Here is a 15,743-nt window from a genome sequence, read left to right on the forward strand (position 1 = left end):
TTCATGAAATACTGTTTACTTCCTGTTATTTGCATGTTTTACACTGTTCTCTGCGCTGTATTATTGCTCATGTATAGTGTTAGAAAAAACTCAGTTATATCCGACCTAAACCAACAGATGGCAGTATGTCTTTAAGAAAAGACCTAGGACTCATACTTGGGTTTACACACACACTGTAACACTGCAGCATGTGCCTATGACGTACTGTGACAAGTTTAAAATTACACTAAATTGAGCTTTTGGCCCCTCAGTAAATTTCTATGGAATGATATCCAGACAAGATCTTATTCTCAGATTTTGTCAGAGATGACACCTGGTCACCTTCTGCAGGACAGGCACTGTTGTCGCTCTTGAATAAAGCCGTGTAGGAACATTGACTACACATGGAAAATGTGGGCTGTGGTTTTCTTCTCTTCTTGGCAAGAGGCTGCCTTAGTAAAAAAAAAAAAAAAAACATTTTGGAAAAATGTTACCTGTTCCAAACATGTTCCCATGGAAGGGGGCAGCACTTTTGTTTGGTCCCCCAACCTATGTACAGGCCTAACATACTAATTATCAATTATTTCCTCCACAATCAGTCTGTATAGAAGCTGTTTAGATATAAAACAGCTGAGGAAAATATACCAGTCTGGTTAAATAGATCACAAACATTTATTGTAGCTCGTGTGTCCCAGTTAATTCTAATCACCATCAGTTTGAACAAGGTTGCCTCTATTTGTTGAGACTTTTGGTATTTGTGCTACACACATAATTTTTATGACTGCAATCAAGTTTCTTCTTGCACAATAAAATGATTCAGCTGCATAAGACTGTATTGCGCAATCATTCTATAGATGGAGGCGTGGGAAATGGTTTGTTATGTAGAATAGGGAGGGAGACTTGCGTCACATTTCTTAAAACTTAAGATTAACTCACATTGTTCAGGAAGCACAATTCCATTCTTCAGTTAAACAGTAATGGATGCATCATGTGACACCACGGTTAATGATAAATGGATGATGTCTTATTTTGGCAATAACCAAGAATAGAAAACAAAGGAAAACTTGTGTAACGTTAATGATAATACTATTTCAAATGTACAGTGACATATAATACACTGGATTTTTCCCAATAATCTGTGCACTTGATCAGCTTTTGGATGACGTGGTACAACGTATTTCTAATCGGAGACTCCGGAATATGTTCAGCTCATGTAAAAATGTGTAGATGTTTTCTGATTTTGTAATACTTTAGATGCTGTGAAATTTTGAGGAGCAAAAGTTTAGATATAGGAAATATTTAAAAAAGTTCAAGGTCACTTTGTCTTAAAAGATAAAAAAACAAATCAGAGAACACAAATCGTCACATCAATGATTATTAGTTTACAACTACTTGTCTTGCTGTTGAGATTAAAAATAATTTGAAAGACTGATAAGACTATCAGAAAAACAAATAAAAAAGCAAAGATTGATATGTAAATGCACAAAAGATGTCACATCAACCTACTTGTGTCAACATGTATTAACGTTTTGGCAATACAGTTTTTATGTACAGTCAGACTGCTAAAATTAGCAATGCGGGACACGTCTTTGTGTACTGACATCCATCTGATCATGTTTCTGATCCCTTTCAAATTCTTTGTTTTGTCTTCTGCTTTCTTCACCTCTCTTTTTACAGAAGTTGAAAAAGAATTTGAGCATTTGCATTTCTGAAAAGCATTAAGACATCACGGACATGCAAAGTTGCCATAGTTGTATTTATTTGAAAACAGCAATCTGTAATTTTTTCACCTGTGCTGTGATTCGTCAAATCCGATATTGTACATAGTTTTTCCACTGAAAATCACAAAGATACCCTTTTTATTTTTTATTTTTTTTATAATTATGTTTGTCTTTTATTCTTTTTTGTTTGTTTGAATACAATGATTTGTGCTTTTGATACCTTAGGTTTTAAAGACATGTTAATACAGTTAAGTGGATAGCAGGGACTACTGACAAAAATGTCAAAGGAGTCAATTACATAGATCATATACACACAATACAAAATACAGATATACACACAAGAGTGCACTGGCTCCATACTCCAGTTCAGTTAGGTTGCTTCAACTCAAAACATGTATATAAAAAAAATAAAAATAAAATAAAAATTCCAATCCCAGTACTAAAGGTGATATAATTTGGGATTCTTTAGGAAGGTTTAGGAAACATAAGGTGCATTTTAGGAGTTCTCAGTATTGGAGTTTTTGTATGTATAGTTATAAAAGTGTTTGAGGACTGATGACATGGCCCATGACGAACTCCTTCAATGTATGAATATGTATGGCTATGAGCGTACAGAACCGTAGGCATCCAATATTTACATCTGTTGGAATGTTCCCATACTAATCATCAACAAGTCAAGTACTTCAAGCAACATAATTCACAGAAGATCAAAATACCTTTCACATCTACCTCAGTAAGTGGTGGAGGAAATCCAGAAGTGCGAAAGTTGATTCACTTGCTTAATGCTTAACAGTTCTACATTTAAAATGTGAACGATGAAATCACAACTAGTGTAGCCTACCAGCCAATAGGAAAGAGAAGGGTACAAGCACTTAGAACCAACTACCATACTGTATGCGGGTGTCAATCTAAAACATATGTGCAGATATATTGTTTTTTTTTTCTGTATACTAGGTATATAAACATTTAATTAAATTATATAGAATTCTAAATAAAGCCAGTTTACTGAGAAGTATATGCACACATACTTCTAATATATAAAGCCATATTACATATACATAATATTTGCTCTAATTATGCAATAGCAAAACCCATGCTTTACATAGAAAAGGCATCCACAACATTAAGAAAAATTTACAATTTATGAAACAAGATACAATAAATAGTATTATAGAATCGCTGCTGTACACAAAAGCCATTTAATTTCACACATATAAAAATATGTTTTAGTGCAACCTTACATGTATTGATACTTCACATCATTCAGACCTAAAGTGTCCAAAAAGACGGTAAATTGCATTTATTACAAAGCGGGGTACACAAAAATCGATATATATTTACATGTCTTCCTGTTTAATGCTTATAAGAATATAAGCAAAAAGTAAAGAAAAGGCACACACATCTGTACATTTTTTAAAAGTACCAGACGAAGTCCATAAGCAATTTTGGTCAGGCTCATATATAAGTTAATATATATATATATATATATATATATATATATATATATATATATATATATATATATATATATATATAATATGTATTCTTTGAAACTTTAAATAAGAAAGTAATTATAGTTGAGATAGCAAACCATGTTATAAAAGGCATGCTATACATGTACATTGAAACCACGGAATCAGTTCACTTGTTTTTTCGAGACTGATTTTGTGTGTGTGCACATGGATGTACATTTGTAAATATAAAATTTGTGTTAGCATAATTTACCACTCTCCCTTCTACCTTGTTCACCTGTTGTTAATAGCGTCCTTTAAATCTTTGCCTTTCTTTATGGTCGCTGGCCTCTTTTCACGGCCCTGTTGGCCAGACACTCGCTCTGCTGTCTCTGTGTTGTAGAGAGTGGGATGGCTTGCTGTGGGAGTCTTTGATGTGGCAGACATACTGCTCTCTGCTCTGGAGTGTAGGGGGTGACTGATCTCTGAGCTGCAATAGTGCTGCGCTCTCTGCGCACAGTCTTGCTGAGCTGCGGGTGAGTGAGATAATGTGTGCTGATGGTAAGGATCAACGGGAGCTGACGATTTCTCGGGGGTTTCCTCAGAGGCGATGCACAGCGACGCAATTGCCTTAGTGCATGTTTGGATGCACTCTTCTTGCTTGCTTTCCTTGTCAGACATGTCAGTGCTGTCCTCTCGTGACTTTTGTGAGGAAGGTGATGGAGCCTTGGGGGACATGGATTTTTCATGGGGTTGAGGTGAGTCTTCTCGTCCTCTGCTGGAGGGCCCTCTGACCTCAGAAAGGTGGTAGGACACCTCACTGGTGCTGGACTCCTCCGAGGTGCTCTTCTGCAGGGGAAGGCGTGTAGGGTGGGGGTGACCTGTGACAGAAGCAGGCACAGAATGGACCATCTGGATGCCGCCAATGGGTATCATGGAGAACGGAGTGCGGATCTGTTGCTGGGAGTGCAGGGGAAGGTGGCTAAATAATCCCTGGTGGATGCTGGAGGCATCTGTGTTGCGAGCATCCCCTTGAAGATAAGATGTCTTTCGCTGGTCCTAAACAGTTGGAAGACATGGTTCATTTACATTGCATATTGTCAAAATTCCACAAAAAAGCAGTGTTCAAATAAATCCTTGTGAAGCTAAATTCACGTTAGATGATAAGAGTAGCAAAGAATTCTTGAAATACTTATGCTGCTTATCTGGGGCCTGTTTCACAGTTATTTAAACTGGACCTCTTGGAAAGTTTGGAAAATTTAACAAGACCACAAAGAACAAAAACAACAGTTGCCAGTAAAAAGGGCCAAGCTTAGATAATAGACCTTGTTCATTTATCTTATTATCCCCCTAGCTTCATGGTAACAAGACAGGTAGCACTGAAATGAATTACTACACTGCATACACTGTATGGGCACTGCAGTTTCCCATTTTCTCCAGAGGGTTCTTAATTAACTACTGTAGTACACAGTATAAATAGAAATTCTCCATTCTGTTGTATGATGGCAATTTGTTAGTTGGGCCCTGTTTGAGACATAACTGGCTATCACTGCAATTGTCCACACTTATCTTGCAATTGTATGCTTGAGCCTTCTATATTTCATTCAGAATCCAACATATACTGAATTCATATTGCCTTTCCTTTGGCATATTAATATTATTATTATTATTATTATTATTATATTACTCATTTTGAACAGCAATGACTTTTTATCCCTAAAGTGAAAACTCGCCAGAGTAATTTTGAGATGGACTGGATATGGTTGCCTAGCTAGTGCACTGTTTACTGCTATATTAATTTTCTAAAGCAAATTAAATGTGAAAAACAGTTCAGTAATGACTGAAGCCATAATGTTTTAACTGTTTATGAGGCATATATAATAACTTACCATCTCCAATTCTGCATGGCCCTTGGTCTTTTGGCTTAATGATATCATCTCTGCATGTGGACTGGGGCTGAGCGCCCATTGGCCACTTTGATAATGGAGAGCCCTCCTGGGGGACACAGGTCTGATCATGCCCCTGCGGCTTCTGGGAGAAAGTCTACCCGAGAGATCCCTTCCTGGGGATGTCGGCCGTCCTGTCTGGGAGATGGGAGAGAGATGTCCTCTAGGAGAAAGGTCCCTCCTTGGTGACAGATCCCTTCTATAAACATCCCGCCTGGGGGAGATATGCCTAAGGGGAGATGCTTCTCGCCTTGGTGACAAACGGCCACGTGGGGAGAGGTCCCTTCGAGGGGACAGATACCGCCTAGAGGAAGGTGAGCTTTCTCGAAGAGGGGAGGAATCACAGCCTGGTGAAGATAAGCGGGAGCAGGAGAAGTCAAAGGAGGATGAGCTGTGTTCCAGGTCTTCATCCATAGAGCTAGGCACATCCAGTCTGTTTTTGTGATCTTCACCCAGAGCCCCTTGAAGGAGCTTCTGGTATTCAGCCATCTGGGCCTCTCCAGCTTTCTCACTGGGTGCCATGAGTTGGGTGATCTGAATACTGGGCAGACTAGTGAAATAAGTGAAAAGAGGCTGTTTGGAGACGGAGGCCAGAGGCTCTGGGGTGGATTCTTGTGAAGCAGCGACAGTAATGGAGTGTGAGGGGATGGCACACGGCTGTGGGCTGGTGCTTCGAGACCGTGTTTTCGGTGTTGAATCCCCATCATACTCGTCATCGTCATCCTCGTCTTCATCAACTTCATCACCATCCTCTTCAGCACCGTCTGAGTCATCAGCGTCAGAGAATTGGTGCTCTGCCATTATCTCTGACATGCCCATCTTCTCTGATGCTCTTTGGACCTCTTCAGTGGTGTCTGGGAAAAAATGAAAGAAATGAAAAAATGCACAGTTTCTCAAATGACTTCCACAGGTCAACATTGTTTGAGGTGTGGTGAAATCAAATAGCGTTTAATTTATTCCTTTGAACAAAAATGCATAAATATTGGCCTAAAAATGCTACTGGGTTTCTTTGTCTCTTGTGCTCAAAATGAGGACATTTTAAGTTATTTAAAACTGGCAGAAATGGCGTACTGGTACTACTTTCAGCTTGAAATGTATTGCAATGTTGGGTCCTCCTCTCAATAAAATCATACCTGGTTCTTCTGCCTCCGCCTCATCCACAGATGTCACTGACACACCAAGCTCTAAGCACTTTTTCATGTGAGCTTTTGACTTCATATGTTTCGTAAGGTTTCCTGAAAACAGATTTTAAAGTGTTTAAATTGCTTGCATTGCCATACCCAAAATTATGTCTAACCCTCAATTTATTCTAATAAAATAGTACAGAGATCTTATGGTGTTCAGTGTGGTACAGCCATTTTATTTTATTTTTTTACATTTCTTAAAATTTATATGAATCAAGGTTTTATTCAAACTATAAGACACTATGTGTGTATATGTATGTGTTGTTATTGGAAATGGATAAGGATAAGAAAACCCACCTTTTGTTTTAAAAGCAAAGTTGCAAAACTTGCAGACATATGGCCTGACATCTGTGTGTGTGCGAATATGTTTCTTCAGCATGCTCGGCTTTTTGCAGCGTATCCCACACTCCTCACAGATGTACTTTCCCCGGCCTCGGCCACGCACATAAACATAGTCTTCATTGGATTTGTACCTGAAATAAAAACAAGGCAAGGGTTATTAAAATTATTGGAAGGTATCAAATATATTGGTGAATGTTGCTGATGAGGAATGAAATCACACACATCAAAAAGCTCATGTTATATATTTGGAAGGCATGATTCTTTTATTTTCACAGCTGTATCGATTTAAGTTTTTGCTCCAGCACATGATAATATTATATAGAGCAGCAAATATTTTAAAAACATGAGTTTCATTTTAAATATATATCAAAGGTACATGCATGTACAGAATATGTGTGTAATCTATATTATGATACAAAAACACAAAACAATAATATTACTAAGAATCAAATAACGCTGTCTAATAAATACCATGTTGTAGTCATGGACATTTCAGCTGCTTCAGTTTTAACCGATTTAGGCACCATTAAATGAATTTGTACGTTGATAGATGTTGGATTCCTCAGCTCCTAATATTTGTTTCCCAGCAGTATTAAAATTTAATTGGATTTTAGAAAAGGGGGAGTCTCATCTTATATAAAGAACACTCAGATAGATGTTCAAAAATAACCATACATCTTCACATACCCTCCTTCAAAGATTTTGATGCGAGTGGGTTCAGCCTGCTTTGAAGAAGCTTCTTTTTCTCCGTGGTCCTCTTTTCCCCTGTCTCTTGAGCTAATTCCCTTCATTTTTTTCCCAAACTTTCCAACATCAAACTGTATAAGCTCAGGCTTTAACTGGAATTGTAAACAGAAAACAGTTTGAATAATGAACCCTAAAAACATAGGCATAAAACATAAGCAACAAGTTGGTTGGTGCATTTTCTTGTCATTCATTTTTAATTATTATCTGAGAAATTTAAAAATGAGCAACCGGCAAATTTAATGTTTTGACAATAACAAATTATATTAATAATTACAATAGTATGAATTCCCTAAAATTATATGTGAGAACTAAATAATAGGGAAAATTTGCTGAAATGTGTATTGTTTCTTTAACTTTATATAGTTCTTTATATAGTCATAATGAACTCACCCATCCATATTTTGCTAGCAAAATATATAGCATTTCCTAATTTTACAGTTTGCAAGTTGTATATTCAAAATTTTTGCACAATATATCACTGTATTAACTGTCTATACAAATTACTTTTTAAATGCTCTAGAATGGGTATTTATTCGCAAAAATCAATATAATTAAATGTATATGGTTATGTGTAAATATATATTTTTTTTAATTAAATTTGAATTACTTAAAAAAACAACTGTTCTTGTATATTTTAGGAAAGTCAGGACTACCTGCTCAAACTTCTGTTTCCACCGGAGGGATGAAACAAGTTTTCCAGTGCCAGGTTGATGCATAGCAGCCATTGTATACATCTCTGTGTTATTCCTCTGTTTAGACCGAAGAAGTGCCAGGGTGGCCTTGGTGCTGAGGTTGAGTGGGTTGGGGTTGTAAGAGCTGACACACCAAGAACCATACACAGAGGTTAGGGGAGTTGTATGTGCGTAATTTGGCTTGGTATAATTTAAGAAGCACCAGCTGACACTAGTTGGTGTGCGAAGACTTGGGAATTGAAAAAACTGATGGACATCTGCCAGGTCAGTGAGTAGGAGAGTGCTACCAACAGATCCACCACCCTGATTGGCAGCTAGCTGCACCAGCATGTTTACTGGGATCTTGTTACCCATGTTCTGCTTTGATTCTTCTGGAGAATCACTTGAGGAAATTACTGATTGTGGGCTTGAGCTTGCCTCTGGGGTAGACTCATCTATATCAAGCTCTTCTGGGGAATCTGCTCTGCTAGCCACATTTGTAATAATTTGCAAGGGTGGAATGAAGTTGTCTTTTGGAGGCACATCAGGTAAATGAGGTGCAGATGGGTACCCAAGGAATTTAGATGACAAGAAATCAGTGGGAGGAGATGAGGACATCCTCTCTTGTTCATCTATGGAGTCATCTCTCTTTGAAAATTCAGGTTTGGGGGACTTATCATCTTTCGGTGCACAAGAATTGCTCAGCTCAACTGCACTAAGCTCTTTCACTATCTGTCCATACATCCTCTCTTCCTTGACCCGTTTCTGTTGTTTGGTTTCAATAAAAAGCTCAAGACTGCTAGCTGGTGACAACATTCTCTTACTCCCCCCAATACTAGAGGAAGCATCTGTAGTAGAGATGGTTCCTGACGTCAGAGACAAAGGAATTCCTGTATTAAGGCTCCCAGGTAAATATTCAGGAACTTTCCATATTGGAAAATTTAAGGACCCTTCTGAATGTCCTAATATTTTGGATAAATTGATGCCAACTTGGTGCTTTGATGCAGTGCCTGTAAGTGAAGCTGTCGACATATTGTCTGTGCATATAACTCTGATAGAATTTGTGCTCTGAGCATGACTGACAAGAATTTGTGAAACACTTGTATACATAACACTACTATACGATGGCACATTTGTCTGGATCCTGACTGGGACCAGCATTCCAGGGAGTGATGGTTGTGAACCTGCACTTTGAGTAGCAAAGATAGGCTGAACTTGTTGTAAGAAGCTTGTAGTCAGCACTTTAGATGACAAGACCCCAAGCTGCTGTGGGGAGGCTCTTGAGGGATATGGATAGTTGTGACTTGCCCCATCGGTTTTTGAGTCTGTTTGCACTTGAATTTGATGAGGAGGTTGGTATGGTTTCTGTAGAATGGGCTGTAGATTTGGCTGTTTGATATGTAGTTTCTGTAACTGATGTGTCTGGAATGCCAGGTGTTGCTTGTTTCTTTGTTTTGATTCAGGATGCCAGAGCATTGGCTGAAATGGCAAAAAGGGTGAGGTTGCCAGGTTGCTCTGAAGTGAAGAGTGTTGAATTATATCCTGGGTCATGTGCTCATGCACTGAATGCTCACTATCTGTTGAAAGCTGTGCAGGCAAACGAGGAGCGTTCTGGAAAAGATCCTCAGATTGGCTGTCCTCACTGATGCTTTGTTGCAGCAAGTGATGCGATCCTAGAACTGACTGTGTGGCTCTTCTGGGTCTTGCCATATCACTAGTTACACAATAGGATGTACCAATTAAAGCAGCTTGAGAAACGTGGTCAGAATGCTCTTGTTTGATATTCAACTCTGAGATTGGCTCTTGAACCACTACTTCAGGATAGACACTGAGAGATGCCTGTCTAACCAGGTAACCTCGTCTACGCTCCTTCATAGCTGAAGCACTTGCGTATACTTCTCCTTGTCTTGAACCGGTTGAAAGACTTCCATAATCAAATGACTTACTACGTATTTCTGGTACTTCAGTGGGCAAAGCACAGGGTGCCTGCTCTGATGAGGAGCGTCGCATCTCTCTTTGATGATGGCCTGGTATAGACAGAGAATGGCCACTACCTGGAACAGTTAAGTACTCAGACTGCTTAGCAAAGTCATCTTGTTTAGTTGGGGACACAGATTTGATGCTTTCCTCTCTGTCAAATGACATTGAAAAACTTGAGCTATGAGATAAGTTACTATCTTGACTAGGGCTTCTTGAAAGGCTAGTACAAGTGGACTCAAAGCTTGACTCCCCAGAAGAGTGCTCCATATCTGCAAGACGCAGACGTTTCTTCTTTGGGGGTAGCTTCTCTGCAGGAAGCTGGGACAATGTTTCACTCCTTTGTGGCCACTGAAACTCCTCAACATGTTTCTCTGGTTCTTTCACTGGTACTTCAGGTTCTTTTTCTGGTTTGTCAGGCTCTTCTGTAACTCTTATTTCAGGCACTTGAATGTTGGGTTGTCGTACAAGTTTGTGGGGCATATGATACAATGGGTTAGAAGAGAAAGATCCATGCTCATTGTCACCCTGCTGCTGATGTTCCATGCTTTCTGATCTATGATGAGATTCAGGGCTCTGCACATCATCAATGTTGTCTGTGTCTGATTGCTCAGAAAGATGTCCAGCATGCTTATCTGGCTGATAAAATGGATGTTCAATTGATTCAGTCTTCTCAAATGAGTTTGGCCTGCTCAGCGAATTAGTATGTTGAATGACAGATATTACATTTCCAACAGTCTTTGTGTCTGAATCTTGAACAAGTACCACATCCTCTGGAGTTATACATGAGCCTCTGTCAAAACTGTCTGATGGACTGTGTGCTCTAAACATGGATCCCTTACTAGCAGGAGCAGCCTTGGCAGAATCTTGACTTCCTTGTCTTAAGTCATAGTCCCCTGTCATTTCAGTAGAGCCACTCCGACTGCCATCATCTTGTCCAAGGCAATCTTCCTCTTCACCAACACTCTTTTTCATGCGCCGTTTTCTTGTGGCAAACTCTGTCATTCCCACCTTTGTACCATATGAAGTGTATGCTGTACGTACTTCTGGGCAAGCCATTTCTGAGCCAGAGCCTTTAAATTCTGGCATCAAAGACCCCCTCTCTCCCATTTTCAAACTTGAGATCAGACCTGTGATCTTCCCATAGTTCTCAGACTCTCCATGCCCTTCTTGGGCAGAGTGTTCAAAGGCACCCTGTCTCCTTAACCTCTTTAAACCCACAGCTGCTGTGTAAAAGACGTCATCTTGGGTCATCATCTCATCAAATGAGTGACTCCCTCTTAGACTTGGTGGGACATTGAGGTTGGTAGGGGAAGGTGTTGGCATTGAGTTGCTTCTAATAAGTGGCCCTGAATCGGAGGGTGCTTCAAGAAGACCTGTGTTAGTTTGACAAGAGCCAACATGATAATGCTTTGGGTCACATCCAGCAACTAATTCTGCACAATCACTTTGATAAAATACATGACCCTCTGATATCTTTCCCATGGCCAACTCCTGCATGGCACTAGACTGGTTGATATTAGTGTCTTGACTAGCAATAGCTACCATCCCAACTGTGACTGATTGTCTAGATCTGGAGTTGGTTCTGTGGTACCAAGTTCTTCCAAACATTATCTCTTCATATGTCTTCACATTGGTGTTGGGTGGACTGATCTGCTGTTCAGCACTCTCTGAGCGTGAAAAATAGCCAGAATCAGTGCTACCTTTGCTGTGGGGGCTTAAGAGATTTTGTGACTGCTCTGAATCCTGGTCTTTTTTCTCAGTGAGTCTTAAGGCAAGTCTCTGTTTAACTGTATGAGACTCATCTCCTCTGCCCATCTGTCCACCAATAACTGAACCTTTAATGTCTGTAAACTGGGGACAATCTGTGGCAGGTGATGGAACCCCTTGTTTTGGAACAATTAAGATAGGCACTTTCATAGATGCCACGGACAGTTCCTCTGCTGGGTCTGCATATGCTGGTCCCCTTTCCATTTGGCTCTTGTCAGACTCGAATGATATCTGTGGGCTACGTTTTTCAGGGAACATTGCCCCTTCTGCAGTTTCTTCATCAGTGTCTGTGCTTTGTTCACCGTCAGAGTGTGCTTCTGCTTCCCCAACTGAAGATGCCTGATCAGTGTCTGTTCGAGTTGCTAGCTCAGAGAATGGAACAAGTCCTGCTTTGATAGCATGAGCATGAGACTTTCTATGTTTATACAAATTACTCTTGGTTTTGAATGAGAAACCACATGGAACACAGGGATAAGGACGCTCCCCTGTGTGGGACCGGATGTGTTTTTTGAGCACACTGGGTTTAGCACATGCCCTGCCACAGTAGTGACATATGTACTTTCCTGGCTTCTTGGGTTTTTGTTCCTTCTTATGACTTTCATCTGGCTGCTCAGGTCCAGATTGGGAAAACTGGCCAAAACCAGCTGGAGACTTCTGACGGGGAAATACTCCATGAGAGCGGGAGTGAACAGGAAACATATCATCTGGTGGCAGAGATTGCAGTTGACCAGAGAAAGGCCAGGCATGGGCCTCTAACCCAGGTTGTGGCTTTGCACCTCCAAGGAAAGGCTCTTGCGGGTATGAATGTGGCAATTGGTAGGAGTAAGGCCGAGGGAAAACCTGTTGAAATTGACTTTCTTGTGATGAGTGTGTCACTGCAGATGACATCAGCTTTCCAGAGCTAAACTTTTGAGTTGAGCTTGCAAGGCTTGTCCCACTTGTAAGACTTTGCTCACGATGTGAGTGTCTTTTAACATCTGGATCTGCGAAGGTACTTCTTTTCGTTACAGCAGAAGGCTCAGAGACCCATTTTCTTTGTAAGAGGTTCTTGTCCCGTTGCTCCTTGGTGCATTTTTGGCCAATGGCAGGTTCATGTGGCTCCATTTTTATTAGTACTTCAATGGGGTTTCTTAAGATGGGTGTTTGCTAAATTTCATTCATGTACGCTGTCATGCTAGATGAGTTACTTAAGTGACTCCTAAATAAAAGGTCCTTCCACTTCCATAGTTCAAGTGTCGCTCCACTTTAAAATGTAAATGATGTCCCTCTGTGACAATCAGGCCAGTATCTTTCCATCACTCATTTCAGCAGTCCGTTCACTTTTTGTTTCATCCAAGCTTGTTCCTCTTCTGTTAAAATACCTCTGATGTTCAGTATCTATAAGAGAAAAATAAAATAAAACCAAAGTTTAAACATTGCTTTTAAGACAAAGATTCTAAATGTATTAAAGTAAACACTACATTTAACACTACTACCTTAAGATTTTGAAAGTTGGTATCTAAAAAAGCTGGGGCAAATCATACTATGTCTGAACAAAACAGTACGGTGGTTGATCATGTGACTCTTGCTCATCACACTACAATTACATCTTGCTTTCTTGTTTTATTTATTTCAGTTTGATATCCAGGCAGCTGCACAGATGTGCACTTCTTGCCTAGCAAGTGTATTTATTTCAGTTTGATATCCAGGCAGCTGCACAGATGTGCACTTCTTGCCTAGCAAGTGTATCGAGAGTTTTCAATGAACTGATGCAGAGGAGCTGCCACCTCCCCCTGCTCGTGAGTCATCATTAACAACCTTGCCCACTCATTTCCTAAAGTGACACAAACATATAAAAATAGCCCAAGGAATGCAAATGACATTCGAAGTAGTGTGGGTGGGTGTTTAAAGGGCAAACTCTAAGCATTTTCTTCCTTAAGAGTTTTCTGAGCTTTTAAAAACATTAACACTGTGAACACTTAAGGACAAAGGTGGGAGCATTACAGACCAAAATACAGCGCCAATATACAGTACAACTTTGGACAACTTTTTGTACAACTTTATAGCAGTAAAAACAATAAATAGAACATGAATGTGTTTTTAAAGGGAAGACGCTGTGTGAAGTGTATCTTAATCTCAGGCTCATTCTGATTGCAACAGACAGCGCTGCCTGAGTATGAGTGAGGAAACTGTGTGACGCTGGTGTCTGGAAGGCGATGTGAGCACTAAAAATAGCAGGGCAGAAAAACCACTGGTATTTATAGCACTTGAAACATTAACTTTTGGTTCATTTTGTTTTCATATTTCTTCCATGCCTGACACAGGAAAATATGTGTTCACAAACCAAGACAAACCATGAGTTCCTCAGTTGTTGTTAAAAGCAGTGATTTTAAATGTATAGCAGCCTTGTCAGGCATTGTTTCCTACAACCAAATTATGTATATTAGTGAGGCTTTTAGAACATCGACACAGGAACTACAGATACTACTGACACGCCTAAAAGAACATAGATATAGCTGATGTCACTTTAAGACCTACTGCAAGGATCCAATATATTGACATACATCTGGTCTTCTCCCAAATGTTTACGTTCACTCACCAAGACAGACATTTTGACATAATTCATGTACAATAAGCCACGATTAACAGGTGTTTTTTTTTTTTTTTGCTTGATCTATGGGTGTGTGTCAACTGTCAAGACAGTACTGCAGTCTATAATGCATTCTATTTAGCTGCTTATTGCACTTAACTTTTTTTTAACATCATGCACTTTATTTTCTCATTCATGCTTGTTTTAATCACTCTAAAGTGTCAATAAATTTAAGTAGTACTGCGCTGCACAGATATTTACCAATATAAATAATATAGAAAAACCTCTATCGATAGAACCTTTATATTGTTGCTGTGATACATATCGTCATACCGTCCACCCCTATTGCTGAAAATGATGGATTTTGTGGTGGCGAGATATCTACTGAATGAATTGGATAATCTATGTTTTTAAGGGAGGTTAAAAATATTTTGAATCACATTTTTAAGAGTCAAATGGATGTGCTTACACTTTGAGAGCACATGTGTGGGACACACTGTGAAGAGGATAAGAGCAGTGCCTCCATTCACAGGAAATCCATCAGAATTTGGAATAGCATGACTAAGTCATATTATATAAACCAAAAGAGGTTACAAAAATCTAACATGACATGAAGTTCTCTGCTACTGTGACCCTGTGAATCTACAGTATGTCCTGTTCTACACACATAGCTCAAAACATATTTTTCAACCACCCCATGTTGTTAGATGGTTATGAAACTTGTTTATACCCAAAGATTATTGTGATCCTTGCATGGCTGAGATCAGTACGCTGCTGTCTGCCATGCCACTCATCTTCCTGCCCCATTTTAACATACAAAGTGTAGGAGGTTTGTAGCCTGGGGCCACAGCAAGACCTCCACACTGGATACACAATACCGGTATAATAAAGAACATAACAACTTTTATGAGGACACTTGCTCATGAATAAAAATACACCACCTAATCTAATGCAAGGATTATGCACTTTACAGTTCTGCTGTCAGATTCCAGTGAGAGGATTAACATCAGTCTTCTCAAAGTCTGTTTGTCAAGGAGTGCTGCATGGTGCAGCAGTCCTAAAAGGATTTGGAGAGGCATTATGTCACATTCTAAGCCATTTGGATATCCTTTTCAGCTGAAGGGAGACTCCCTGTCTTTTTTAAGTGCCATTGAATTTAAAGCCATTATGCAGTGGAAATGCTTAATCTCCCAGAAGTTCAGCACAGGACACCATCAGGAAACAAATAAATATATAAATGAACAATTATATAAAGAATAAAATAGAAGCAGACCTAAAAAATAAATAAAAAAGGTATTTCGCCAAAGTATGTTCTTAAGTCATACTCTTTAATAGTGATTGTGATTATCAGCTGCCTGGCTGTTTAGCTCCTGCCAAAGTTACAGG

General features: G+C 39.5%; 1 protein-coding gene across 3 annotated transcripts in view; it reads right to left on the reverse strand.

Moving 5' to 3' along the window:
* Window positions 1-1,721: 1,721 nt before the first annotated feature.
* Window positions 1,722-15,743, reverse strand: part of hivep2a (HIVEP zinc finger 2a) — a 75,535-nt gene continuing 61,513 nt past the window's right edge. For all 3 annotated transcript variants that reach the window (XM_084091016.1, XM_084091015.1, XM_084091017.1), the window contains 6 exons: window positions 8,024-13,165; window positions 7,311-7,462; window positions 6,579-6,754; window positions 6,231-6,332; window positions 5,041-5,951; window positions 1,722-4,210 (listed from right to left, as the gene is read on the reverse strand). In XM_084091016.1, the coding sequence (XP_083947142.1) occupies window positions 3,446-4,210; window positions 5,041-5,951; window positions 6,231-6,332; window positions 6,579-6,754; window positions 7,311-7,462; window positions 8,024-12,892 (6,975 nt within the window). In that variant the 5' untranslated portion in view covers window positions 12,893-13,165 and the 3' untranslated portion in view covers window positions 1,722-3,445. The remainder of the gene's footprint in view (window positions 4,211-5,040; window positions 5,952-6,230; window positions 6,333-6,578; window positions 6,755-7,310; window positions 7,463-8,023; window positions 13,166-15,743) is intronic.

This window comes from Abramis brama, assembly GCF_963993115.1.
Source record: "Abramis brama genome assembly, chromosome: 18".
Lineage (NCBI taxonomy): Eukaryota > Metazoa > Chordata > Actinopteri > Cypriniformes > Leuciscidae > Abramis > Abramis brama.